Below are 27,266 nucleotides of genomic sequence, written 5' to 3'. Positions count from 1 at the left end.
ATGGCACTGATGAGGAAAGCTTCCATTGCCGCTAAAATGCCTGGTCAAGAGGCCAAAGCGATTGAATCAAAAGCATATGCCACCCTCAAATTCGCAGACGGCGCGTCCGATGAATTCGAGTTCGGGGGTTCATTTGGTGCTGCTCTGTTGATGATAGGTTTCCCTCTCTTGATGTGGTATATGTGGATTGGTGCAACCTACTATGATGGCATGCTTCCTCTTCCCACTGCCAACCAAACCTGGGCTGACTTTGTCATTTTCCTATGCAAATTGGTTTATGAGGGAGCGTATCCAACTGGGAAGGCATGGGCAATCTACTGGACATTCTTCATTATGGAAGCCTTTATGTATTGCTACTTGCCTGGAGTCTCCAGTTTTGGCCGTCCATTGAAGCACGAAGGGGGTAAATGTCTTCCCTACTACTGCTCCGCGTACTGCAGTTTTTATGCGACGCTAGCCATTGCTGCAGTCTTGCATATTACGCATATATTCCCCTTATACACTCTGGTTGACGAATTTGGATCTATTATGAGTGTCGCTATCTTTTCCGGCTTCCTGAATAGCGTTATAGTCTACATCCAAGCTATATTACGTGGACGGACTCACAGATTATCTGGTTCAGTTATCTATGATTTTTTCATAGGTGCCGAGCTAAATCCTCGAATCGGTATCCTGGACTTCAAGATGTTTTACGAGGTCAGAATTCCATGGTTTATATTGTTCCTTATCACTTGCTCGGTCGCCGCTCTTCAATATGAAAAATACGGCTTCGTCTCGAATGAGGTACTATTCTTGATTGGTGTGCATTTCTTATATGCCAATGCTTGTGGTAAAGGAGAGCAAATGATTATCACGAGCTGGTAGGATTACCTGAATCCCTTGAAAAATTTTGTGTTCAAGGTTAGCTTACTCTAAGATAGGGATATGTACTTTGAAAAACTAGGATTTCTACTCACTTTCTGGAATATGGCTGGTGTGCCTTTCACCTATTGCCATTGCGCTCTTTACCTGGCAAACCATGAGCCTTCCGAATACCATTGGAATCCTTATCTCCTTTCTATATTTGCTACAGTCTATATCTTCTTCTACTGGGTGTGGGATAGTGCAAATGGTCAAAAGAACGCGTTTCGTCATGCAGAAAAGGGTCGGTTTGCCAACTTGAAGCGGAAGACATTCCCCCAAGTACCCTGGCAGGCTATTGAGAATCCAAAAATAATCGAAACTGATACGGGTGATAATATCATGGTTGATGGCTGGTTCGCAATAGTCAGGAAGCCGAATTATGTCCCTGACATGTTTTTTTCCATGTCCTGGGGTCTGATCACCGGGTTCAAGTAAGTTTTTCCACTTTGCAAGGCCGTGGACTGTCACAATTAACAGTCAACTATTAGGAGTCCATTTCCCTGGTTTTATTTCATTTTTTTCATGATTATGATCACCCACCGCACGATGAGAGATATCAAAAGATGCCGAAGGAAATATGGCGATGCTTGGAAGCGTTATGAGAATGAAGTTCCCTACCTGTTCATCCCAGTAAGCATCCGATTCATTATGACAGTTGTAACTATCTACTGACATTTCAAAGTATGTGTTTTAACTTTTCATCCGGAAATCTTTCATATAAAGAGATCTACATTTCGGGTCTTACGAAATTTAGCTTGAGGGATTCCGCCAATATAGGGAAACTGCACCCTTTCACCGATCAAACCAGGCGATGGGGGACCTGTCGATATACATAAACCTCTATTTTTCACAAATGCTCCTGTTTGGATAGAGGGCTATATAATATTTGGAATAAAGGGGCGAGCGCATTCTGTTTCTGCACAGTCGGCTGTTAAGAGATTTCTGAGCCCCTGTTTGTTCATGAATTTGCGCAAAAAAAATCTACCATTCATATTTTCTAACGCCTGAGTCCTCGGAGCGCTGACATATCCACAAGGAAGTTCTGAATATAGTTGGTAACCGCGGATAATGGAGCTCTCTTGGAATCTCTCAGGGTGTACTAGTGCCTGTATGCAAATAAATTACTGACTAGGGCCAAAAGGCAAAAGAACCAAGTAATAATCTATCCACCAAGAACTTGCCGGCTTTTTGTTATGCTTTGGTAATATGTTTAAGCAATCAGTTAATATGTTACTTACATGTTCCATGTCTTGGGCATTGCAGCTGAGGTGTATTGAGGTGCTCTTTCTTTGTTGGCTCTCTCCTCTTCATTTTCTACACTTAGTAATGCGTTCGAAAACTACACTTTGCGAGATGCTAATCTTCATGACTGAGCTGTTAGAATACGATGCGCCCCTTGTACAGACAGGAACTCCTAATTTAGACACATTCTTTCTGAGGCGGCCCTTTCTGAGGGGTCAGAATAATAAGTCTGCATGTCTATAATCTAAGGACATCCATCCCCTCAGTCCCCCGAAGATGGATTGAGAGGTCTCTGAACGGAACCTGGGCCAGCATCTGGTGGATACTAATACGAAACTTTATATTTTATATTTACGCTCTGAAGTCATTCCCCGACGCTGCTATTGGTGCCCGCAAATGACCTAGGGCTAATGAGAACAAAGTTTGGGATTACCGGTGGCGCTCGACATCGCCCAACCAATGCTAGAATTATCGAGTACACTGGCGCGTAGATAAGCCATTTGCTTGTATATTCAGAAGAGGGGCACAGTACATCGAAATTAAAACCAGCTTATCTTAAACCGAGATGAGTTTGGGAAGAGGTATATATGTTTGATCTCAATTTCGCCATGAGATATCATTCATGTTCGGAGTACAATTCTCAACAGAGTGCATCCCATGCCATCACCGCTATAACACGCTCCTATTTTCTTTACTGGACACATATGGAATTATTCTGAACTTCGGCAGCTTGAATGAAGCATTGTAATCGAAAAAAATCCGACGAAGATAATTGAGTAACCCTAGGATGTCAGCCACAAAGTACTCGCTTGACCCAGTTCTCCAGCCAATGGAGACAAGGGAAGAGGGTCAGATATTTGAGACGACACAGCTTGATCGCAATCGGTTTAATATTTGGAGCACCATCGGTATCCAATTTTCGGTTATTGCACCACCACTTGCAATTGCCAGCTATACCACACTCATAACCGGGGTCGGAGGCAGTGCTTTCTATTTCTGGGGATTCCTAGTTGCAGCAATTGGCCAAACACTCGTGGCTATAAGCTTGGCAGAACTCGCGAGTGCCTATCCGCATACTTCTGGTAAGGCCTAGTTCAGATTCTTATTTGCCTGATTCACTAATCTTCTTTATGCCTGTCTGTAGGGCAAATATTTTGGACCGCCACCCTAAGCCCCCGCCAACATGCGCCCATTTTGAGTTATTTCAATGGTTCAATGACCACATTTGGATGGACCTTCGCTGCATCTGGCAACGCCGTATTTGTGGCAGACTTTTTTGCTAGCCTTGGGCAGTTGGTCTCGGACGCGTACAAGCCTACCCCATGGGAGATATTTCTTCTAGCACTTGCCAGCATAATAGTGGCAATGTTATTCAACACGCTGCTCATTAAATGCCTTCCAGGCCTAACGATATTTATGGTAGTTTTTTTGAACGTGGCTGCACTATTTATCTGCATCAGCTTGCTCGCTGTCGTACAGCCAAAAGCATCTGCAAAGACAGCATTTCTTGACGTTGTCAACGAAACTGGGTGGTCCTCTGATGGGCTGGTTTTCTTTCTTGGCCTTCTTCCTGGCATGATGACCGTCTGCCTTTTTGATACAGCAGCCCACATGGCAGAAGAGCTCCCTCACCCCGAGCGTCAAGTACCAATTGTGATGATTGCCAATTCTATTCTTTCCACATTGGGTGGTTTGTTGATGGTGATTTGCCTAATATTCTGCACCACTCATCCGGAGAATCTTCTTCAACCATTGGCAGGCATGCCAATAATTCAAATTTGCTGGGACGCTTTGCCATCGACAGCATTCGTGGTTGTCATATGTCTCATATACTGCATTATGACCCTTAATGGCCTGGTCAGCATTATCACAGGTTGCAGCAGGGTAATCTGGTCTTTTGCCAGAGCCGGTGGCTTGCCGATGCGAAATCTGCTATCTGAAGTTAATCATCGTTTCCACACGCCTTTCAACGCTGTTTTTGCATCATGCATAGCATGTGCCATCTTCACTGTTCTTTGTTTTGCACCTTCCACTGCCCTGAATGGTCTATTTGGAGCGTCGGCGGTTTGCTTTACGATATCATATGCTATGCCGATTTGTCTTCTTTTAGCTAATCGTCAAAGTATCCCTTCAACCCGATATTTTAACCTTGGACGAGCGGGCCCGGTTATAAATATTTTGGCGGTCTGCTGGATGATGATAGGTGCTTTGTTTGTTTGTTTCCCCCAGTATGTACCTGTTGACTTGGAGACCATGAACTGGGCACCGGTCGTGCTCGGGATTGTTATCATAATTTCTCTCGCAAATTGGCTGGTGGTGAGGTCATTTTATGAGCCGCCTCGCGGTCTAAGGCACGGCCCATCGTCTTAAACTCGCGTCCAATGATGCTGGTAATTGGGAGCTACAGGAAGTGATCATGTACATCCCGTTACTACAAATAAGACTAAATTTATAGCGTGCATTGGCATACATTCCAAGTTGTTGTACACATTATATCATTTGACCATTTTTCAATCACGAGCAAAGGCTTCACTCCTTTCCTATATGTCAATTTCTTACTACGTCGTGCATGTGATAAAACGTAAAACATGACCAAACGTAAATAAATTGCAATTATACATTATGCAAGATAAATCACACTCTGATGCGATAGCATATGTTTGTGTAGGCCATAAGGTCCGAAATATATAGGGTCATTTTCAGCCCATAGATTCTCAAGCATTGTCTTCATCTTCATTACCACGAAGAGCGGCTCGCTGATGGATAATCCTTTTCTAATCAGGTCCCACTCTGTCTCATTGAGAAGACATGACCCGATCACGATAGTTGGCCAAAGGAGAACGTTCCTGAATTGCGTGTCCATCACAGTTGGCATAAGCATCAACGCACTCAGGGCATGCCCACGAACGACTGAAAGTCGGCCCTCATCTTCCACAATATTACCACACCACATAGCGTCGTATGCAAAAATTGCCAGAGCGTGACGATAAATAGTTGAAACGCAGATACTTTTTTGCTGTTCAAGGTTGGCTCCGGGTTCTGTTAAATCATCGGCAGATCCAATGCTCTCAATGGCACTCATTAATTGAACAAATTCCGCCCAATGCTCTGACGAGCACTCTTGAAACATGATATCCGCTTGGCGTCGCGTGCAAAGGGAAATCACCCGCGGGATGATCTCTAGAGACTGGTATATGGGGGAAACAATGGCACCAAAATTCCCGTAGCTCTTCAGGGTGTTCCAGGGAAGCAGGATAGAGCTGCGAGTATCTAGCTCGGAGTCTGTCCCATTGTTATAAGGCGTAGGACTGGCTACAAGGGCCAGGTAGGTGTATAATTCGAAGGTGAAGCCATATAGTACTCGCGCACTACTTGTTTTTGAGGAAGCACTTAGCAGCCGACGGACAATTTTTCTTCCTGCTCGAATATGCATCATTGCTCCTTCATCTTTAGCAGGACCGAAAATCTAGGAAATAGAAAGTCAGAACCAAAAACACGCATCAAAATATGAACATATATTAACTCCCATTCAGGAGAATCCTGTATCCACGTGTAACTCCACGGCTACCAAGGAATTCCGGGGAATACTGGTCATACAGGATAGGAAGAACATACCCCGATTAAGTAAAGGATTAGCTGAGCTAGAAGAATTCGAACCAATTCTAGCGGCTCAATCGATTCTTGAGAAATGGCCTCTTGAAGCATGTATATCACGTGCCCATAATGTCGGCAAACCCGTGTGCTGATTTCTGGGGAGCTTTGTCTACGTTCTAAATGGGTCCCTCCAAGAGCCAGCAGTGAGTGGAGTATTAGCTCATCCGAGAAAGCCAGCGGTAGCAGATGAGTTAAGAATGGGTTCTTCTCTGGGCTAACGGTAGTCAAGTATCTGCTGGTCTCTGCAACAAAGTATGCAAGAAACATGGAAGACGCATTGCCCATAGAGCAACTCGGTGGTTCGATAAGACGAAGGCCTCTGTCTCCAGACCTGGAATTTCCACCGAATATTGAAACCGGAGATGATGAGTCATTCCCGCAGGGATTAGAGTTATCAGCAATACCCTGAGCTGGAGGAGTAGTGTCATGAAGAGACGGTACATCATCTTCATTGGGATCGGGATCGGGATCACGATCACGCTGACCAGTACGTGGCCATTGACAAGCCTTTCCCTTCAGCAAACAGCGAGTGCATATAGGTCGACGCTCATCACATTTCTTGTGCAGACGCCGACAAACCAGGCAGCCGGATTTCGAACGTGGGTAGGGAAGTCGTACCCTTTGCCGTGGATAGTTGACAGCGTTTTGCCGAGCTTCATGCGACATGACTAGGATAGCCGATTGTTGATTTCAGAAAGGAGGTGGGTGGGGAGGGGGAGTCCTGCGAGGCGAAGATAGGGAGAATCTCCAGACGACTAGATAAGGCGAGCGGAGAAGTCGCGTATAAAGGAAACTTTGAATGTTTAGCGCTGATATAGTCAGGTGAACCCCGCTCCAGAATGGAGGGAGCTTGCGCAGTAGATCGGCCGGGACCCGCGGAGAACCGGAGATTCAGAGAATGACTACGTTGAGGCAAATAAAGTTCGACAGTGGAGACTGGAGTGCAGGCTGTGAGTGACAGGACACCTCTTGACCATAAACTTTGTGATTTCCAGACTATTGTTGGTTTAATTGTTCATTGGTATGTGGGAAACATGGGGTCCCGCTTGTTGCCACCAACCGGTGTTACAAATACATGGGTCTTAGAGGCGATGGAGAATACCCGTACCATTGGATGTTTGTTCCTTCCATTATCAATTATGAGTGGTTAGCGCTTAGATAACGTATGATAGCCGGTCGGATAGAAAATGCCACCCATTCTGTCCAAACGAGCTAGGCAGAGAGCCAACATCTTGGCTGCTCGATCCGGGATTCTGGAATGTTGCCTGCTGTTCGCTTGTGGAATGTAAGCTAAAGATATTGTTTTCATTGTACATAAATGGCAAATACAAGCCACGAAAAGTCGTTCAATCATCGAATTCAAACATATTTTCAAAGTGAATATTTCGTTCGACTCAACGGAATCACCAAATATCGCCCTTTATGACTCCAGCCAGTGTTCCTCGTGTATTGCCAACCGATGATCCGCAAGAAGTCGTCCAAAAGCTACATCATGCCGGTGCACTCATTATCGAAGGTCTTTTGTCTAAGGAGCAGGTGAAGGAGTTGAACCTCGAACTCGACAAACCATTGGAGGCCATAACTGCGGGTTCAAAACACAATGTCGGCGCAGTGCAAGATTTTCACGGCAGTAATACAAAGCGCCTTACAAATGTTACAACCCATAGCAAGGTCTTCCGTCACCAAGTACTTGAAAACGAATTGGTTCACGCGGTGGCTGAGAGAATCTTTCACCAAGATTCCGGGACATATTGGATGGGTGCCGCTCAGGTGATCCAAATTGGACCTGGAAACAAAGCTCAGGTACTTCATCGAGACCAAGGCCAATATCCGGTATTCAATCTCTTAGGCCCGAAGGCTCCAGAGGCGACTATCAATTTCCTTATTGCTCTGACGGATTTCACGGAAGAAAACGGTGCGACCAGAGTTATTCCAGGTTCCAATCTATGGGATAACTATTCTGATCTGGGATCGCACGGCCAAACTATCCCTGCAACTATGAAAGCCGGTGACGCTGTTCTTATGAGCGGCAAGACTGTTCATGGTGGCGGAGAGAACAAAACTAGGGAAGAGCTTCGTCGTGGCTTAGCCTTTACACTACAGTGTAGCTATTTGACACCGGAAGAAGCAAATCCTTTCATCATCAGCCTGGAGACCATCAAAGAATTATCTCCAAGAGCACAACGTATTTTGGGCTTCCGTTCACAATTCCCGAAATCATCCCCCGGTCTTTGGCAATCCGACTATTGTGAGCTTGGCGACGTTATTGGTCTCTCGGGAGACGACCATGCCCTTGATCACTTAAGGAAAGGAATCAGCTAGACCATTCAAGCAGACCTTGAGTGACACCACTGAGCGGACAAATGATATAAAATATGGAAGATTTATCTGCTTATGCGGTCAGAATCTCAGAGTCTCAGTTTCACTCAATAACTTATGTATTCGAACATAAATGATCCTTTGAAGACTATATGTTTAGTAAATTGGGTTTTCATCATTCCTAATACACACCGTGATGTTTGAATTCTGGTCAATGATTTTTCTTCTTCTTTCTCTCCGTAAAAGTCTTGATCCTGCTTCCTATCTCGTCAAACACCTGGTATTTTGGTACTTTTGATCGAGTAAAGGATGGGATAAGCTGCCTTTTACAAGTACTTTAAATGAGCTTTAACAGAATAGTACATTCGAACATACTATAAACATGAGCCTAAGACACGCTGCCAGAGATTTGATTTACTTTCCCGTAATTTCATTTTCCAAAGTGGCCCAAAAACCTGAAATTACTTTTGGCAAGATATCATTCCATCTTGTCATCTGGCTGCGGAGAATACTATATCATCGGCAGTCGCTATCAATTTCAGAATATGTAGCAAAATAACAGCCCTATCTACATTATGAAGGGACTTGATGACAGTTCCTTCGCTTAGGATCGAAAATTACCGTATGATAATACGCTATACCGACCAGATTGCCATAAGTGGACACACGAGGGCATAGAACCAGCATGATGAACCCTTAAATCGACCTGACCTATATTAGGATGGTTGGGAAATACTTACTACGAGCGTGGCACATGTTTCTTGATTTCGGCAGCTTCATAAATAGTGCGAGAGAAAGCGATTGTGTATTTTCAATGCAATTTCTATTATGCCGTGTTTAACAGATTCATACATGGCCCTGCTAACACCGTATGTGTCTGGTTGTGATTTCTACCTGCCATCTTCACATATTTCATTCCAACACTATAGTTTCGCGCCCGTGCCCAATGCTTCCTCGATCAGGTCGACAGCTGTTTGTGCACACCCGAATGACGACTGATATCCAGCCCCACCGGCGCCATAATTGTGAACTACCAATGTATCACCAATACGCTCCTTTTCTACCCTGGTCCCCCCCTCGCGTACTGGCCTCAACCCCACGCCGTGCCTGATAACATCGAGATGTTCAATGCCTTTCCCACCAGTCAGATCTGGACACAATTCGACCGCTCTCTTCATTATTCGGACAGCAAGGTTAGGGTCAACTTGAGGATCCCAGTTACCCTTCTGGTAGGATCCACCGAGAACGGTACCACCCCCCGCGGCCCTTGTCATGACGTAACAAGCCTCATCATCTCCATCGTCGGTTCCTGATATACTGATCATCTTGCTCGCATTATTACTGACAACCACAATCTGGCCACGAGCAGGCACAAGCGACTTATCTTCCACGCCACCCAGCTGAGACGCCATGAGACCAGTACAATTAACTACCAAGTCAAAGGGTCCCCCTAACTGAATACCTTTCGAAGCTTCCAAAATATGTTTGAAATTTGCGCGACGAAAAGTTACGCTATTCTTCAGGCACTGAGAAACAAGCCAGGGAAGATATATAGCTGTATTAATGCAGACCGAAGTGAAACTTTTAGCAGACTCCACCCCAGCAATTAGGGTGTCCTGTGTGATGTCCCGGAACTTTAAGGCAATTCATTAGCTGCTTGAAAACACATCATCGCTCCTTTAGGAAGATTCTGCTCACGTTTGGGACAATATCTTTGAACCAGGGGTTTGGTGCCAGTAACTCAGAAAACCAATCCGCCGTGGCGGACCCATTATCTTTGGCTCTGCTATAGATCTCACATTCTTGCTATTTTATCAGCCTTCGATTGCCCATAGAAAACTTGAATTAATGTGCACTAACCCTGTAGATGTACGCCTGATTCTGGACGGTTCATCGCAAGATCTAGCAGCCATGCCCAAGTCTTTTTATCCCACTCGGCCGCCATGCTTCCACGTATCGAAACCCTGGCAATTTTCTGTGAGACAATGGCCAACATGCACTCATACCTGATTGCTCAACTCACGGCATATAATTAGCCCCAGCCCATGGGGAAGCGTATTCGGCGTCATAATCCCCAGGCATATGCTTCGCAGCTACCGTGATGCGGTATCCGCTGCGTTCGGATAGGAGGAGTGCCGTAGTGAGCCCTGCGACTCCTGCGCTAAAGAGCAAATTAGATCCTTTTTCTCTTTTTCTTTCAAAAATAAAATCGCCCGCCGCTTTTTTGCTAACATACCCGATCACCACGATCCTTTTCTTGGTCATACTCGACAATCTAGCGAGATCTGAAACAATAGTCGAGTAGAATCTGTGAATTGATTGTCGTAGGAGATGGGAAAGTAATACAGTGTACTACTAAGTGCTAGATTTCATAGTATCTCTAGGCACAGAAATATAATGTCCACCGGCCGACACTTCTACTTATCAGTTAGATGGTCCAGCTGAGGAGGGATACCTCGGCAATTTAGGGTTCCGAAGCCGCCACCGGGAGTTGTGATAACCCTTGGAAGGACAGGGGCGGCCCCTAAGCGTCTTATCTAGTCGCTCTTGAAAATAAACGCCGCTTATCTACCCGATGCTGGTTTTCTTCATGCTGTTTCCTAGGGAATAGTAAATGGGGCCTAATTGGCGTAGCACCGCCACGGTCGCTTGAGAGATACAAAAGGATCATTCCTACCGACAACTTAATTGGAATCTCAGTGTCAAAGAATTCAATTCGAATTCAATACACTGCGACAGTACCATTTTTCTCATTTTTTGAGCTCAATTCAACAGTCAATTTCCTTGAAATTCTTAACCAAGAATAACACAAAATGGCGTCAATGGATACGGTGATCGCAAAATACGAAGCCCGACAATCTGCGCTTGAAACGAGCAGCAACCCATTTGCCCAGGGAATTGCCTGGGTTGGAGGTGACCTGGTTCCGCTATCGCAGGCACAAATTCCACTACTCGACCAGGGTTTCCTTCATAGTGACCTGACATATGACGTTCCAGCTGTATGGGATGGGCGGTTTTTCCGCCTTCACGACCACCTCGATCGATTGGAAGCAAGCTGTCGAAAGCTCCGGCTTCAGCTCCCTCAGCCTAAATCAGAAATAAAACAGAAATTAGTGGAGATGGTGGCTAAATCTGGAATTCGCGACGCTTATGTGGAAATAATCGTTACTCGGGGTCTCAAATTCGTTCGCCAGGCCGACCCAAAAGATATTGTCAACAAACTTTACATGTTTGTGCAGCCTTACGTTTGGGCTATGCCGCCTGCTATGCAGCGTGTTGGTGGGAAGGCTGTTATTGCACGAACAGTCCGCCGTGTCCCTCCGGGATCAATGGATCCCACAGTCAAGAACCTACAGTGGGGAGACCTGATACGTGGCCTACAGGAAGCTGGTGATCGAGGAGCTACCTATCCTTTGCTCACGGATGGGGACGCGAATTTGACTGAAGGTCCTGGTTACAATGTCGTCATTGTCAAAGGTGATGCCTTATACACCCCAGATCGGGGCGTTCTAGAAGGTGTTACTCGCAGAACCGTCTTAGAAATTGCGCAAAGGAATGGAAAGGCTGTTCATGTGCAAGTTGTCCCCGTTGAGATGGCTTTTGAATCGGACGAAATATTCATTTGCACCACTGCCGGAGGTATTATGCCCCTTACATCCATTGATGGCAACGCGATCAATGGGGGTCAAATTGGGCCTATAACTAAGCTTATCTGGGATGAGTACTGGGACATGCATTACAACCCTACCTACAGCTTTTCGATCAATTATACGCATATCTAGAAGAGTGAAACAATGTTTAAATCATACTTTTGTTAAAAAATATTCAACATACTCTGTGATCAAATTCCTCCTGACGTGCGAAATAGTTCGATTCACATCATGGAACAACTCTCAAGCACTTGAAAGAATTGTAGAACAGACGATGGATGATTCGAGCTAGTCCAATGAAATGAGTTCCGGCTCTTGTCTAGGCAAGGAAAGGAATTTCGAGGACATGCCGGTGGCCTTAGCGAGAGCAGAGACATGGGTTAGAGATCGCAGGCATTCTGAGGCTTGAATACCTCCCCGACCATGAAATTTATAGGTCAAGATCAAATGACTGACCTAAGGAACCTAGAATGTGACAAACCACAGATATGACTGCCATGGTAATGCAGTATCTGTTTTATTTTACATCTGTATTCTTCTCTTCGTCAGTTATTGATGATTATTAGTCAAATGCTACTATATTGTTAGCTAAAAGAGATCAAACTTGAGATATAACCCGCTCGTGTAAGTTGGTAGTGCAAAAAGGAAGCTGGAAGCAGTTTATATATTACTGTAGAGGCTATAGTTTATACCATGGTCTTGAATTTTGTATTTTTACTCATCTATCTGATTCCGATCCTCAGTGCCCAGCTGTCAAGTCCTCGTAGTCTCTGAAGATATTCAATAATGCAAATTTGTGTGTCGTGACAATAGGCCATCTAGAGATTCAGGATACCAAAAAGTACTAGCCCAACCGCTAGAGATAGCGAATCCAGGATACGATGTTTCCTCTGGAAATAAATGCGAGCCCTCAGCCCGCACAATAAAAGGCTTGAAATTTCCAACAGGCTCTATTTCAGGAAGCATTCGCCCCGCCGAAAATGTCTGGTCCGGACATTTAATTTCATGACCACGGACCTCAGAAGATATGTGATCGCAAAAGCCCGGAGAACGAAATTCGTGTGCCTCAGTATTTAGAGTCGAACATTCAGTAGCACACCAAGTGGAAACATTCTCCGACACAAACGTGAGTGGTTGTGTTGCGGGATTTTCTTTCCGGTCATAGGTATATTCCGAGCCTGAAAGCAGTGATCTTTCCAGTCTTTTCGGATGGGAGCTTCGTATCTCAGTAGCGGGTTTGGATTGCAAGTTGAATGAATTGTATGCCGGGCCTTCAACAGTTGTAGCAGAATTTTGAGTATTTCTTTCGCCAACCGTCCTCTGATCCAATTGACAACCGGTTGAGATCAATATGGGCACTTCAACAGAGTAATGAATAGAGGCAGGCTGTTTTCGGGCGCCTTCAACGCACGTATGTGAGTTCCCCTGCTCAATACAACGCAGGCATGGCAGTGGGTTGTCTGAAAAACCAGGTTGACCGTTAGTCTCTAAAATGTATAAAGACAAGTTAAAAGGCACTGAACCTATTTTACTTACCGCAGCGTCGATGGGATTTTTGACAATTACTACATGCTTTTGTTGTTCTCCTTCGATCCCTGTCTGATAGACCCCCACTGCCAAAGACATGGAAATATTCGCACTCCATTCCAACCGCGTCGAAGCTTGCGTCTCGGTTTTCTGATGTTATACTTCAACCAGAACAACTGCTGTACGTAAACGGGTGTTTCTGTCTGTGAAATTTGACCTGTCCAAACCGATCCAGTTCAGAAATTAATTAGAGTGCTGCGACAAGAAAGAAAAACAGAAAATTTTCATGGATAGCTAATTTAGCTTGCAAAATCACCCTGATATTGCAGCAACGCCCTAAGATAAAAATGATCGGCAAATATTAGTAGGGATGCCAGTGTGAATCGATACGGCATTGGCCTGACATCCATGGATACTAGTAGAGCAAAGTTCCATCTAGGCTCGGTCGCAGCTACAAGATAATGAGCCACTGTTCTCAGTGAAGACCAAAATAGGAAAGGGTAAAAAATTGCCATTGGCGGGAATTCGGTGTCCTCGGGTCCCGAAAGTCAAAAAAAAGTTTGAGATCGATGGATGAATCGAATCGTGTTGCGAACCCTTCAATTGGTACATTATTTGAATAAGGTTTTTGTCACCATACCACCTGACAATGTTCTTGTCGCCACCAGTCCCTAGATCGTAAAATAAACCCTTTCAATAAGAAGGAGATATTTAATGCGTTAGAGAGACTGGAAAGCATCTCATCCCCCAGTTCATGTCAAGACTTCATTTACCTTCCTGACTGTGCTACTCATCCTCAGTTATTGCCCTCAATGACAGGATCGGCATCCATTGCTTGATACAGTGTTTGCACGACGCCCCATTCCAGCATTTATATTATGCGTCTAGAGCTCTTGGCCGCCGCAGTCAAGTGCGATGCTATCTATTTCTGGAGCAACGGTCATTGTAGGTTTCAATAGAACAGAGTATGATCAGGAGAAGCTTGATACTGATATTGTCTGTCTAGTATGTCGAATGGAGTTTAATTTGCCTCTGCATCGGGCTGATTCTCGCTCGTTTTTACCTTCGACTACATCTGCAGGGAAAAAGCCGATCGTCAGTGATTACTTCATTTGCCTTGCCTGGCTCAGCAGCATATGGGGAGCCGCACTTGACATCGAACTGGTAAAACTTGGCTGGTTAAATTCAAGTTCTACCTGGTCTAATTTTGTTCATAATACACAAAGCCTGCCGTTGACGGAAAAGGTGAGCGCGCACTGTCACCATCTAAGGTTAGCTGCTAAATCATCTATCAGATAATTTTCGTCGCATGGTTTCCACTCTTGTCGACGCAATATCTCAATAAAGCCGCTATTATCTCTTTCTTTTTCAATATTTTCCCATCCATTTTGCGCTCAGTTTCCTTGTCGCTCTGGATACTCACCATTTGTACTGCCTTGTCATATATCGCATCTCTATCATGCATAGCTCTGATTTGTCTTAGGAGCCGGGTGAGTGGGTACGTATCATTATCATGCTATTTACAATGATAAGGGAATGACCACTCTGACAGAGATTAGATTTCGCCTGGCTTCTTGTGGAGTACAGAGCTCCCTCATTTCCTGGGTTATCACCTGGGCCCTACATTTTGCAACGGACTTGTTAATATTTATTTTGCCCTTCTTTTTTCTACGTCACCTCCGAGTTGACTGGAAGAAGAGACTGGGTTTGTACACTACTTTTGGAGTTGCGATATTGAGCATCGGCACCTGTCTAGCTCGCCTTCTAGTTATTACATCAGCATACCCCGAGGTGCCCATCACAAATGTTCAACTTTTATGCGCGCTCGACTCCTACGCTGGGCTGATTGTTGCTTGTCTTCTATCCTTGCGGCCTTACCTCACTCACAATCACGCAAGTTCCTATCAAAGATCACTCAGGGATGATTCCTACATGCACAACTCTGCAGACTTCAATGGAGCCATTCCTGACTCTCCAACAAGCCCAAAGCCAGTTGGGTAGTGGCTGAAATTCCTCGGATGACCGTTATTGCTCGAATCGGCTTCGCTCTTTTGAATTTGCCGCATTGACTGACCGCAATTTTTGTTGTTTTATCAGAGATTAAGAGTATTTTTTGATATCAGTAAGTTAACCAAATTGCGCAATAAACCTTGGAAACTGACGGTATACTGAATACGGATTATTTGCTGTCCATGTCGTTAGTTTTCGTCGGCTACTAAGACATGACGAATTTGACCAGTAGATGCAAGGTATCCAGAAATTACGACAGCAATTAAACAACCAACTTGATCGTCTAAATTCCGATGGTCTGATACTGATGGCCAGCGGCCGGCCGAGGCCCGCGCCAGTATAAACCCAGACCGAGATAGAATATTTCTTCTTCCATAGAAACTGCTTGTATATCTCCATAGGTAGAAAGACCTTAGTCTTTAGAGAGGTTGGTATAGGGCTGAACCACCTTAAATAGATGAGAGTGACAAAATCTAGTCAAATGCTATGCCGGAATATGTTTTGTCATGAATTCAACAAAATCACAAATACCTTCTCAAGAGGTCTTCCGAGTTTGAGGTTTTGTGACAAGCGTTGCTTTGCTTTGTAAAGAAGAACTCTTTGCGGAAATGAGAGGAAATACTTCAGGTTAATCGAAAGTTTCAGAGAAATCCTTTGAGAAGAAAATGTGCGAAAGCGGGGGGATATCTCTAAAGCATGAAACGTGATGCAGAGACATTCGAAATGAGATTTGTGACAGAAAAAATACAGATTTTTACAACCCCTTCAAAATACACTTTCCATAGTCTCGCTTTAGCTGTCCGTCATAGCCAACAATCTAGCCACCTCATCACAAATATCTCCCAGTACACTGCTAAGCCGAGTATGTCCCATTTTGAGAGGAAAAGGCGGAATAAATCAATGTATCGCTCATCCGCATCTAGAGCTGGATCATTGATGATAGTTTCCATGATTTTGACCGTGATTCGAGTTTCTGCTTCCTCCTGACGCTGGTCTGCCATGGCTGCGTGAAGGTGCTCCATGATACGAGGGGCAGCCATACCAATAGTAGTGAGGCGTTCCTGATGCTGAAGCCGCCCCTGAAAGGGAGAGCTTGCGTGCCGGTGACCTTTTTCCCAGGACTTGCCAGGCTGATTCATAGGTGCCGGTGCCGGTGCCGGTGCTTTGTAGAAGTTACAATTCTTATCCTTGTCATACCAATGGCAATTTGCACACGCTGATATGATATTCCCACAGCCCTCTGGGGAAACGATACACCTAGCCCATGGACCATGGCGATTCCTGCAGCACCTGCAAGGCTTGACCGGGGGCGGTCCCACAATTTGTAGTACGGCAGACTCAACATTGGATATACTCGCATCGATATGTTGGTGAATCAAATTCCCCGCCCATTTTTTATTAGAGCGCCTTGCAGGCTCTCTCTGCATGGGTTTTCCGCGAAGGACACGAAGAGCCTCCGACGCATTATCAGTCCCTTGTATGGCCATCTTGTAGGGCAAGCTCATGATATGTTCTGCCAAGGGGCATGGAGCTTCGTCGATAATATCGTGTCGGCCAACAACGGGGGGGGAGGTAATGCGGAGAGGAATCGCATCCTCAGAGGTATCGTTGGCAAGAGCAGGGGTAGTAATGCGGAGAGGAATTACGGGACCAAATGCCTCATTGATGGCTTTGCGAAGATTACTTTTTATTATTCTGTAAGTATATGCGAAACTTGGGGTCAAGAAGTACTCACTTGGTCTGGTTTCGTGCAGATGGGTGTCCACGGCACTGTCCTTCTCCAGCTTCTAGCCACTGGGGAGAGGCAGCCATGCCTCTCAATGCGAATAGATGGGGAATTGAGCATTTCATCGGTGGCGAGCAAAGGAACAAAGGTAGTGTAACAAACAGGAGGAGATTGCGGGGGAGGTTGACGTAAAGGTTGGTGAAGAAGGAAATTGTGGGAGTGAGAGAAGGTGCCTGCCTGGAGCGACTGCCTGTTGAACTATTGAAGCGGTCCTATACACCACTCTAGTATAATTGATGCCTTTATTCTTTTTTTTCTACTTTTGTTGTTTTTACTTTTGCTATCAGTATAGACGCCTCGGATACTGTAAACATAGCCAACCACAAAACTGTAGCCTAGAATATTGCGGTGCTCTGGTGGCAGATGCCAAACAGAGAGTATAGTCGGTATCTCATGTGGAATATCTGGTATAGTGCAAGAAAAAAGAGGAATCACCTGGCAGCGGTCCATGATAGACAATGCTGTAAATACCATCTTTGACCCGTCATCTCCTCCTGCCCTTGGGCTTCCATCATTAACTGCAATCGTTGTTCCCATTGGCGTCTGACCAGCCAGCAGACCAAATCATCACTCCTCCGAATGCATGATTTCCTTCATGTTGATTCATAAGTGAAGCCAGGGCGTGCGAGCTCATGTAATACTGCGCGGGTTCGTGTGTATCCTGCAAAGCTTTCTAGTTTATTGGATAAGAATAGACGCGTCCCGTCCTACCAAGTCCTGTTGTGGTTGTTGTGCAAGTGCATGATGCACCCAAGGCACCAGCAAAGAGGTTCCATGAAACCGCAAGCAAGTCACCCGACGGCAGGAATGGTAATATTGTGTATCTTAATAGAGAGGTAGGAGGTGAGATGGAGGCTATTAATATAATAAAGCTAGCCCCGCTACTCTGCGAGAGTGATTTCGCTCTGCTAGTGGTGTTATCTGTGCTACCGGTTGGTACCGGTAGTGAGGAAACACTTGAGAATGTATCGGGAGATAGAGGAGTGCCCAGTGGCTTACCACTGTTCCCGGAGCGTCGTGACTTCAGAAGTCGCCGTATTTTTTCGAAAATGGCTCTGCGGCCCTGTCCTCGATGTTTGGTCCAGTTTCTGATGACGCGGACCAGTAGCAGTGCCTGTCCAGACGGACGTACTTTAGCCCTGGAAAACTTATATAATAGTCACGTATTGAAACAGTCCCCAAATCACCAAATTGATACATGGTTGCTTGAGCGTAGCCCTAATTAACCTCATAATTAAATATAGCCGTAAGATACGACAAGAAAGCAGGCCTATGGAATGATCGAATTAGAAGAAAAGGCAAATGGAAGGAAGCCTGGGTGGTTGAAGAAGGTGAAAGCCACTGAAGCGAGAAGTGAAGCCATATATCTACTAGCAGACGACAAACGAACTACTAGTGCCTACTACAAACGACAAAACAAAGAATGTGAGGTGAGGTGGCTCAGCTGTGTCTGAGATATGATATCATGGACGATAGATACTAATGAGATCGCTCGATGCATAGCAAAAAAATCTAGAATACACAAACAGGTCTATCTTCAACAATGAGACAAAATGAACAACAAGACCATGCTATTCTAGCAATAGCCCCAGCCCCAGCCCCAGCCCACAGATCAAGCGCAAAGTAAGAAAGGATATCAAAATCATTTCGAAAAACCAAGACCATCTTCAAGACGATCTAAGAGGGAATTTCCCGAGGCAGCGGAAGAAGCTGACGAAGGAGATCGATTCCGATTCCGATCTTCAGGTCGACCCCCATGAGTATAGGCAGGAAATGTATCAGCACCGCCCTCCGAAGGTCCAGTAAAAGCAGGCGTCGTGGTAGCCGTAGGAACAGGAATAGAAGTGCCATCCCCATCTTGTGTCTGTGTCTGTGCCTGTGCCTCTGCTGAAACTTGCGCCCCTCGTGTACGGAAACTATACCGTGGCGCAGAAGGGTCAATCGTTGCCGGATCTTGTGCAAGTGGATCTTGTTCTTGTTCCAGTCGAGCCTTTTTCATTGCTTTCCGCTTGCGCTGTCCAATATACTCAGTGGTAGTGCCTGGAGCGGGATTCGCCCCGGTCGTTGTTATTTCACCGGGAGCCGTTGCCGCCGCCGCCGCGGTTTCTTGACGAGCAGATTCTTCAGCAGCCCTTTTAGCAACCTTCTTCTCCTTCTTGCGAATCTTTTTAGCCTCTTTCCTGAGTCTGATTGCTTCGGGGTCCGTTGGTGGTTGGGTTTTCGGTACAGTCGTCGCACCGTTGACATTGGCATTGACATCGGCCTTCTTCTGCTTTTTCTGCCCATTCTTACAAACAGGCGGAGCACCAGGGATGGTACTAATACTGAATTCACCAAGGCTGATACCGCCTTCCTCATCATCGTCCGCTTCCCAGGGCTCTTCTTTTTCTTCTGCGTCTTCTGGCGGAATGTCCAAATCCAGAACACTCGATTTTTGCAAATCGGCCATCTCGTTCCATCCGCGCAGGACTCTGCTAACGTCATCATGGCGCGAGAGCGTATCAAGTCTGGCAAGAACTGTGGAAAAAAGTTTTGACTCGTCGAGGTTTGCGTTATTGGTGAATTCGGGGATTTCTAGGATGTTGAATGGTTCACTGAGGGCTTTCAGTTTGCTGTCGTCGATTAAGATCGTGTTCGATTGATCCCATCTTTGGCCCGGGGGAAAGGAAGATGTCAGTTCCATTTCTTGCTCGCGTTGCTTTTGCTCTTGTTGTTTTTGTTCGCGTGTGGTTTGTTTTGGTTTTGACTTTATATTGGCCGGATTTTGATTTTGATTGGGTGGTTTGTAGGATTCGTTTCCTGGGTAAGAACTTTGTACTTCGATGCTACTCCATACTTTATGGAGTTGTTTGTAGACCTGTAGTTTTGCGTGGTATTGCACAGGTGTGAGGCCGAACCTATCACGACCCCATAAAGCGACAAGATTGCGCTTCTTTTCTTTTGAAAATATTCTCGCACAAATTGCTTCGACGGTAGCGGGTTGTGAACTGGACCAAATCATCACGGCGTATTTCTTCGTTAATACATCTAGAAAGTGCTCAAGACCGGCCCGAGAAACGAAAGATGGGGGTAGCTTTTTGTGTTTTCGGTAGACCAATGTTCCGTTTAGATCGAGGATAATGAGTAATGGTCGTGGCGTGGGACACCTTGTAGGTTTTTGCGACGATTGCTTCATGTACTCCGCAGTCGCGGATGGTATATCGACTGGTGGTGTTGATTCTCGTTGTCGGGGCCTTGAGGTAGAGGGACCTGGTTTTTGGCCATGGATAATTGGCCCGGGTGGTCTGGCCATTGTGCTCATGGGCTGTGCTTGTACTCCCTGAAAGGGGGCTGCATTATTAAAAGGCATCATGGGGAATTGACCCTGCATGTTTCCCATAATGGAAGCGAACAATCTCGGGTCCATCATCGGCATCGGCATCGGCATCGACGGGGGTGTAGCCGTTGGGTCGTAGTTCATAGCTTGTGGGTTCCATCCCGGAATATCGAATGATCCAAAAGGCATTTGCGCTCCACCGTTGGTGTTCCCTGTCGGATATTGATTTGAGTCGGCAACATAGTCAGGCGGGGTCGCCATATACGAACTATATCCAGAACCATAACCATATTGTGGTGTCGGTGTTGGTATTGACGTTGAGATCGTATTATTGGCCAAGCCGTTCTGCGGGTAATTCGTTTGGGAAGAGCCAGCTTGTGACCTTCGCCCGGGACGTCTATCACGCGCGCTGTGGTGCGCGGGGTTGGAATTGGAGTTGGAGCCCATGGTTTCTAGACCATTATGCGACAATTCCGTGTTGTCGACTCGGGGGTGTTTAGGCGCGGAATCTTGAGCGGCGTCCTGCGCACGTCTCTTACTCCCTTTACCGCGACGAGACAGTTTGACAGATTTGATAGGAATTGGCGTGAAAGAATTGCGTTCGGAGAAAGCGACAGGCACGGTAGAAATGAGCTGTTGGGAGGCAATTAGTTTAGTTGACTCTCTGGGAGAATTGAGGGGTTCTGGATTGAACATGGGATGGAATCATATACGTACGGGAGGAGGGATTCTGCAAGGTCTATAGATAATAGTACGGGTCAATTCTGGCCGTCGACAAACGCAAGAAAGAATAGACATGAGCCAGAAAGGCAAAAAGAGTCGCAGAATCAAAAGTGCCTTGGGACTTTCCGAAAGGTTTGGATGATTTTCCTTATCGTCTGTTATCGCCCTCACCGCCCGGCAGTACTTTTTTTCTTGAGGGAAAATATGGTGGAACTGCTTCCACGACAACTCTACTTGCATTTCACAATTACCAACAATGGGAATTTCAGATATGCTGAACCGCCGAGTGCGGGCTCGGCCAACTGACGATGACGAAAGTGTCTACTCGGGAGAATCCGATATGGGTGACGAGGTCCGCGGCGACAAAGAGGGACAATCCGATGAGGATCAACAATCTCACAGTGTATGAAGACTTTGTTCCCACCAATGACATGCTTGAATTGAGGCTAACTACTCCCGATAATAGTCCCAGGGATCTGATGCCAGCGCAGGCGAAGAAGACGAGGACGAGAACGGCAGCAATATCGGAGAAGAAGAATTCTCAGATGCCGGTGACGACAACGATGATATTCAGGCATCTCTGAGCAGCGTATCCTTCGGTGCACTCGCCAAAGCCCAAGCCGCCATGGGATCCAAGAAAGGAAAAGAAAAGCGATCTCAAGCGGGCGCCGACGAATCTACCACAACGGCCTCCCCACTCGACGACATCCGGGCCAAAATCCGCGAAGCGCGCGAACAGAAGCGCGAAGCTGCGGATAAGGAAAAGAGCAAGGAAAAGAAGGCCGCTCGTGCTTCGAAGCACGCTCCCATGGTTCAATCATCTAAGCGTGCCGTGACAAGGAGGCGCTTGGTAGTTGAGCCACCGGCCGTTGCAAAAGCCCGCGATCCCCGTTTCGACGCAGCGGTCATGGGTTACAGTGGTTCCGGAAAGTACTCCGAGGGTGCGAACAAAAACTACGCTTTCCTGGATGAGTACCGGGCCTCGGAGCTGAAAGAGCTCAAGATGCAACTGTCGAAGACTAAGAATGCCGATGCAAAGGAGGAATTGAAGATGCAGATCCGCTCTGCGGAAGATCAGATGAAGACGCGGAAAAATCAAAAGCGTGAACGGGAGGTCATGGCCGATCACAAGAAGAAGGAGAAGCAATTAATACGCGAGGGTAAGAAGAGTACCCCGTACTATCTGAAGCAGTCGGATTTGAAAAAGGCGGTGCTTGAGAAGAAGTATGAGGAAATGGGATCGCGGGATCGTGCGAAGGCTTTGGAGCGCCGGCGTAAGAAGATCGCGTCTAAGGAGCGCAAGGATATGCCTTTTGAGCGGCGTGGAATGGACGATGCGCCTCCGGACCGGGGTGGTAAGCGTCGACGACTTGATTAGGATACCCAAAGTGTATAAACACAACTTGAATGCATATCGGATCGTTTGATTCAAGTTTCTTGAACATTACATTATGAACACTGGCATACATCCATGAATGGCACTAGTATCTGCGATTCGGTGGAACTTGTATCGAACACTTGCTCGTCAAGCTTGCGAGTTACTATGCAGTCACCCAAACATACCAGTAACACGGGAGCCTCAACCATAGATTAATTTCACATGTTCGGATATGCTCATACTGTAGGCATCAACTATCCCTGGGCCGATCAAGGTAAGAAGTGGCCGGGTTGCGACGAAGTGATCCATCCGAGACGTCTCGGCCCCTTCCACGGTGGAGACAGATGATATTTAGATGCCCAGGTGGGTATGAGTTCAACGAATGAAAAGACCAGGGGAGAAGGGCTCAATATTCAAACCATGCCCGATTCTCTTGTCAGTAAACGGATAATATCTACAACTACATCTATCTATATACCTGCTAGGGTGGTCAAGATCACCCCGAGCCTGATAGTGTGATACAATACACGGGATCTGTACCATGGGACTGATATCAGTTAGTAAGATGCTTCCGCTCCGGAGCGTACTTGTATGTACTCCAGCTGACAAGACATCCAATTCAACTCCGAGACAAACCATTCAAATAGTTTGAAAATCTCGGTCGCAGACGCAATTTCATTGCGACGCTAGTCTCACTAGAATCGGAGCAACCAAATCTGGCAGTCAGAGCCCTGATCCAGGTTGATCTGTGCGTTTCGACTCATCCTTTCAGCGTCCCCCAAAAATTAGTGACGTGAAAGCTGTAGCCAATCACTATGGCTGCTGGGGGGGATCGAGAGTGACCAGGATAAGGAATCAGACAGGGCATAGTTTGCGGTCGGTAGAGGGTTCCGTGCATTAGTCTAGGGCACGACCTTTTTTTTTCTTCTTGTGATCCACACGCAGGGCGAAGGACTGGTTCTCGTTCCTGGGTCCGGGGGTTGCGGATGGTGGCCAGGAGGATTGTGGGTGCAGAGGGAGTTTAGTTGGAGCGACTCCGCCAAGAACAAAGAAACACACCAGACACACACGACACACAGTGCGGGAGGAAGACCATAGACTAAGATTGAAATGGATAGATGCTTCCACCCCCTGGTCGATAATAAGCGCCGTCTGCGCCATGTTTGACATAGAACGTGATATGAGTTGCTGCCCAAGTGTGAAGGCGGGTGAGGGTGCCGAGTTCATGCAGATCGGGAGCACATGTCCTCGCCGATCAGAGACCCCAGAAGCCCCGTGTGCAGATGAGACCAGTCTTAGCCTCAGTCTTGGAGGGGGGAAAGAGTATTGGGGGCCAAACCAGAATCAAAGGAAAGAGGGTCTGGTCGAAGTGGATGTTATCCTCTTTGTCTGAAGTATGGAGTAGGTACTCCGTACTCGTAGGGCGGACGGCCCATAATCGATCCCAGGAGTGAGGTTCCTGGGATATTTTGGAACTGTACAAGTGTCAAAATGCATAACCGCTGCGGTATGTCAGGATGTGACGATCCACGAACACGAACACCCACACCCAGGGCCAGCCTCAAACAGGGGGGACAAAGTAGAAACATGGCGTGTCTCAGGCAGATGATCCTGATACGCCGGGCTCCGGCAGTGGTGCAGCAAGTGTTTGAGCGCGGCTCCACTTGAACTCTGGACTCCACGAACGAGGAAAGGCAGCCCATGCGGTGTACTCTGTACTTGGTACTCCATGCTTGGGGGGGGGGGACTCCGGAGGGAGTTTGGGTGGTTCTAGGCTGCTGGTTTAACTGAGTTAGCCTTTGTTGTGGGTGCTGGTGGGTAGTGGTTGGAGAGTGGAAGAGTGGGAGGAGGAGGGAGTGAGTGGTTCAGGGAAAGTACTGAGTACATCCACCACCCCTGGTGAACATCCTCTCTCTCTCTCTCTTCCTCCACCACCTCCTCCTCCTCCCCCCCTCTTCAGCCTTTGTCTTAATTTCCCCCCCTTCTGGGCCCAGAACTCATTCCAAAAAAAAGTTCTGCCGGTCCATTTCTCTCGCTTGTCACTCTGGACTGGGAACTTTGTTTCCTCTTACTCTCTCTCTCCCTCTCTACTCCCCTCCTCCCTCCTCCCACCTTCTCCCCCGGCCCTTGGAATATCAAAAGTGCCTAATCCCTTAACGCCGGGATCTGTGCACGTCGCTGTCGCTACTATTGATGCTCCACACTTGAGGTCGGAGGCTATTCCCGCCGATCCCACGACCTGCGAAGAAAGATACCATAGGTGATAGGTATACTTCGACTGATCCAGATCATCCTGAGCCAGAACGGTCCTATCCAGTTCAGGACCCTCGTCGTCAAAGAGTCCTTATCACATCATATCACATCACATCATCATGTCGACCGCAGTTGCGCCCGCGACGGCAGCATCTCTGTCCTCGCCACATGTCACCCGCGATCCCAGTCCAAAGAATTGCCCGACCTTAGCTCCTCCTCCCCCACCGGGCGCGGCGAATTCCTCCCCATCACGACTGTCTACCACCTCGCAGGATGCTCCGCGAAGAGGCACCCCCGAGAACAAAGACCCGGCCTCCCCGTAAGTTGGATATGAGAAATCAGAACCCAGTTGCACCGATGTGCGGGTGCGTCGAAGAAAGATTATTTGCTCACAGTTGGTTACAGATCAGGTAGCGCAGGTCCAAAGATCACCGTCAAAAAAGAACCGCCCTCGTCGCCGCGCATGCAGAGTAGCCGCCCTCGCCCTCGGAAGCTCGACCTTTCGACCAGTCTCCCTTCATCGAGTAGCAACTTGTCGGTTCGACCACCTAATGGGCCTATGACTGCCCGCGACGGTGTCACTATGCAGGATGTCGGTCTGGCATGCCTGTCGCCCGGATTTCAGACCCATGATCCTGCAATGAGAGAGCAGCTCCAACGGAGTCTCTCGGTGCGCGAACAGCAACGGTCAATTATCGAAGCACGGCTGCAGAGGTCAGCCAAGGATGAAGGCCCTGATGGCATCAGGCCATCCGCGCACGAGTTTTTGGGACCCAAGAGCTCTAAGCGACGGCCGCCGCCTGGCTTGTCCATCGTCCCTCCGTCGGCATCGCAATTCGCCAACGAACGGGTGATTCAATCCGCCCCGCTCAACCAGACCTTTACTGGTCGACACCAACCTCAGCCGTTGACTCGCCATGTTGTGAACCAGAGTCCCACTCTGGGCTCAACTTCGCACATGCATCAACTTCCAGCTACACAGACCAACAACCGCCTCCCTCCTCTTTCCGATGTGTTCGGCTCTGATGCTCTGGGTCGGGACAGAGATGCAACCCGCCCGGATGCGAACCGCCCAAGCGTCTACTTAAACGCTTCGAGCACCAACTCTTCCCAATCGAATTTGGCACCGATGCCTTCGCCCGGCCTGCCCCCGAACCACCAGTCACAAACTCCCCACCGATCACGCGAGTATCGCTCGGCCGAAGAAGCCGTGCAAGAAATGTCCGGCGGGCGGGAGGAACTGTTGCCGCGAATCGTACACTATGGAGGCCACCAGCCACCCACCCCGCCATCTCCTCACGCATTCCATGCTGCCCCCAAGACGGCTCCATTAGTTAGCGAAAGCATGGTTCATCACCCGCCTCAGGTCCCGATGATGCAGTTCGCCGACACAACTGCACGCCGTCGTCCCCGGAGCGAGTACGAGCAAGATAATGGAAGCCCACCGCTTGGACATGGCCCAGAGCCTCAGCACCGGCCCAACCCTGCCGCCAACGCTAGCGCAGCATCCTACGGCCCTTTTGGCGCCGGCAGAGACTCGCCGGAAACTACACGGAGAAAGAAAGAGGAATTCCTCGGCCTTTGCGCACGGGCTTGGGATCTCTTCCATTCGTGAGAGAAGTCATTGCTCTGCTATGCTCCGCTCTCCAAAAAGAACTTGCTTCTCAAAGCAAATTCCTCTTGTTATGTGTCGATAATAAATGCTAGGAGACGATCGGTGTATACCCTATCCTCTTCTCCAAGCACGTCTCTTCTTCAGTACAGCCGGTTCCCCGCTACGTCCGGGCCGCGGCTTTGATCATGTCCCAGCAAACTTTTGTTTACACCTGCTGGTCGGGACTCTTGATTCATTCCTGGTTGATTGAACCAAGTGGTTTCCGTTCTTTTTTTCTTTCTCTTTATATGACCAGTCATGTTTATATTTTCTTCAACTTGAACCTCAGGTACGACAGTGTTTTTTTGAGCTTTATGCTCAGTTGGGAGAAAATTCTTTGTCCGGGATATTTATGCATCTCCTTTTTCGCAATGGGAGTTTGGGGGCGTTGCTTGGCTCTTTTTACAATATACCTTTTCTGGATGTTTTCTTTTGCTGTTGCTGCTTTTTGCTGCTTTATGGGTCTAGCATTGTGAATGGGTATCGATTGATCTTTTCTCTTGCACTGATCTGATGCTGGATTGGTTTAATATGGGCTTGCCTCGGACTACCCTGCCAGACCAGGTACCTACACCAAATGTAATTTCACCCCCTAATATGCCACGCATTTGAGACGATCTTTCAGAAGAACTTGAATTACTGTAATTTCTAAATAATAGCCGGTCATATTGTAACATTGACCTGGGCATGTAGTGTCCCAGTAGATGCAAAGTGTTGCATACGGCAGGCGGTGAGCCTCTATCGATAACCCACTTTTTTCTTTCGCCGACGATCCAGAAATCCCAGCAGAGTTGAATCTTAGAAATCGCAACTACATTTCCTTCTTTCTTTTTGCGCAATTGGACACGAAG

General features: G+C 47.2%; 10 protein-coding genes across 10 annotated transcripts; 6 read left to right on the top strand and 4 right to left on the bottom strand.

The window, feature by feature from the left end:
• N7509_013311 (uncharacterized protein) lies at positions 1-1,338 on the top strand (the record flags this gene model as incomplete). Its single annotated transcript, XM_056637948.1, has 2 exons — positions 1-860; positions 921-1,338. 2 exons carry the CDS (start codon positions 1-3, stop codon positions 1,336-1,338), a joined length of 1,278 nt encoding a protein of 425 aa, XP_056481455.1.
• Positions 1,339-2,932: 1,594 nt separating this feature from the next.
• N7509_013310 (uncharacterized protein) lies at positions 2,933-3,238 on the top strand (the record flags this gene model as incomplete). Its single annotated transcript, XM_056637947.1, has 1 exon — positions 2,933-3,238. One exon carries the CDS (start codon positions 2,933-2,935, stop codon positions 3,236-3,238), a length of 306 nt encoding a protein of 101 aa, XP_056481454.1.
• Positions 3,239-4,765: 1,527 nt separating this feature from the next.
• N7509_013309 (Zn(II)2Cys6 transcription factor) lies at positions 4,766-6,465 on the bottom strand (the record flags this gene model as incomplete). The annotated part of the gene is made up of 2 exons (XM_056637946.1): positions 4,766-5,611; positions 5,761-6,465. 2 exons carry the CDS (start codon positions 6,463-6,465, stop codon positions 4,766-4,768), a joined length of 1,551 nt encoding a protein of 516 aa, XP_056481453.1.
• Positions 6,466-7,221: 756 nt separating this feature from the next.
• Positions 7,222-8,121, top strand: N7509_013308 (phytanoyl-CoA dioxygenase family protein; the record flags this gene model as incomplete). The annotated part of the gene is made up of 1 exon (XM_056637945.1): positions 7,222-8,121. One exon carries the CDS (start codon positions 7,222-7,224, stop codon positions 8,119-8,121), a length of 900 nt encoding a protein of 299 aa, XP_056481452.1.
• Positions 8,122-9,041: 920 nt separating this feature from the next.
• Positions 9,042-10,383, bottom strand: N7509_013307 (FAD-dependent oxidoreductase; the record flags this gene model as incomplete). The annotated part of the gene is made up of 5 exons (XM_056637944.1): positions 9,042-9,752; positions 9,817-9,920; positions 9,979-10,082; positions 10,142-10,279; positions 10,355-10,383. The coding sequence occupies 5 exons, from the start codon at positions 10,381-10,383 to the stop codon at positions 9,042-9,044; spliced, it is 1,086 nt and encodes a 361-aa protein (XP_056481451.1).
• Positions 10,384-10,931: 548 nt separating this feature from the next.
• N7509_013306 (aminotransferase class IV) lies at positions 10,932-11,900 on the top strand (the record flags this gene model as incomplete). The annotated part of the gene is made up of 1 exon (XM_056637943.1): positions 10,932-11,900. One exon carries the CDS (start codon positions 10,932-10,934, stop codon positions 11,898-11,900), a length of 969 nt encoding a protein of 322 aa, XP_056481450.1.
• A 4,208-nt stretch (positions 11,901-16,108) lies between these two features.
• Positions 16,109-16,792, bottom strand: N7509_013305 (DUF3716 domain-containing protein; the record flags this gene model as incomplete). The annotated part of the gene is made up of 1 exon (XM_056637942.1): positions 16,109-16,792. One exon carries the CDS (start codon positions 16,790-16,792, stop codon positions 16,109-16,111), a length of 684 nt encoding a protein of 227 aa, XP_056481449.1.
• Positions 16,793-18,733: 1,941 nt separating this feature from the next.
• N7509_013304 (NIF domain protein) lies at positions 18,734-21,205 on the bottom strand (the record flags this gene model as incomplete). The annotated part of the gene is made up of 2 exons (XM_056637941.1): positions 18,734-21,040; positions 21,188-21,205. 2 exons carry the CDS (start codon positions 21,203-21,205, stop codon positions 18,734-18,736), a joined length of 2,325 nt encoding a protein of 774 aa, XP_056481448.1.
• A 181-nt stretch (positions 21,206-21,386) lies between these two features.
• rrp36 (putative pre-rRNA processing protein) lies at positions 21,387-22,508 on the top strand (the record flags this gene model as incomplete). The annotated part of the gene is made up of 2 exons (XM_056637940.1): positions 21,387-21,533; positions 21,597-22,508. The coding sequence occupies 2 exons, from the start codon at positions 21,387-21,389 to the stop codon at positions 22,506-22,508; spliced, it is 1,059 nt and encodes a 352-aa protein (XP_056481447.1).
• A 2,372-nt stretch (positions 22,509-24,880) lies between these two features.
• N7509_013302 (uncharacterized protein) lies at positions 24,881-26,376 on the top strand (the record flags this gene model as incomplete). The annotated part of the gene is made up of 2 exons (XM_056637939.1): positions 24,881-25,080; positions 25,167-26,376. The coding sequence occupies 2 exons, from the start codon at positions 24,881-24,883 to the stop codon at positions 26,374-26,376; spliced, it is 1,410 nt and encodes a 469-aa protein (XP_056481446.1).
• Positions 26,377-27,266: the final 890 nt, after the last annotated feature.

This window comes from Penicillium cosmopolitanum (genome assembly GCF_028827165.1).
Source record: "Penicillium cosmopolitanum strain IBT 29677 chromosome Unknown utg000012l:1.0-3308103.0:1.0-3310761.0, whole genome shotgun sequence".
NCBI lineage: Eukaryota > Fungi > Ascomycota > Eurotiomycetes > Eurotiales > Aspergillaceae > Penicillium > Penicillium cosmopolitanum.
Note: the sequence above shows the minus strand (reverse complement) of the source record. Positions and strands in the feature narration are given on the sequence as shown.